A 559-nucleotide genomic window follows, 5' to 3' on the forward strand; every position below is an offset into this window, starting at 1 on the left:
GGCCAGGATCCGCTTCCCGGCGTCCCCGCAGCACGCACGCGTCACGGACTGGTTTGACGCTGGGGTTCCAGTTGATCCTTACAGCCCAACAGGCAGTTCTCAGCAGCCCCCAGACCAAACGGGGCTCCTCGGCCTCGCGAGGGTCCCACCACTCCCGCCCACTCACCCAGCAGATGCTTCATGATGGCCTGGTTGTGCTCCCAGAGGTTGTTGAAGGTGCCCCAGCGTGAGTGGCCATCGGGGAGGGGGTTGGCCTTGATCCAGCCCCCGCAGGCATAGCCAAAAAAATCCTCGCAGGGGTTCACTGCCCGGTCCAGCGAGCTGAGGATGGAGCTGGTGACGGAGATGCAGGCTTCCGACAGGCACACGGCGGGTGACCCTGGGGGTGGAAGGACAGTTCAGCCCCTCCAACAGTGAGCTGCGCCGGAGAACACCCTGCTCAACGCCGAAGGATGTGGGCAAATATCCCACCTGGTGCCCGAGCATCCTGCCCTGCACCTTAACATCCAGCTCCAGGGCAAGCGATTATGGACCAGTAGCCTGTCCCATGCTCAAGCAT

The 559-nt window shown here is 63.1% G+C and overlaps 1 protein-coding gene across 1 annotated transcript in view; it reads right to left on the minus strand.

Annotated features, from left to right (window-relative positions):
* Positions 1–82: 82 nt before the first annotated feature.
* The window catches only part of LOC104495609 (endothelin-converting enzyme 1-like), a gene marked incomplete at both ends in the record, with an annotated part of 1,649 nt that continues 1,172 nt past the window's right edge, over positions 83–559 (minus strand). The window contains one exon of the mRNA XM_010138595.1: positions 83–379. Within this exon, the coding sequence (XP_010136897.1) occupies positions 83–379 (297 nt within the window). The remainder of the gene's footprint in view (positions 380–559) is intronic.

The sequence above is a fragment of the Buceros rhinoceros genome, unplaced genomic scaffold (genome assembly GCF_000710305.1).
Source record: "Buceros rhinoceros silvestris isolate BGI_N320 unplaced genomic scaffold, ASM71030v1 scaffold29326, whole genome shotgun sequence".
Classification (NCBI taxonomy): domain Eukaryota; kingdom Metazoa; phylum Chordata; class Aves; order Bucerotiformes; family Bucerotidae; genus Buceros; species Buceros rhinoceros.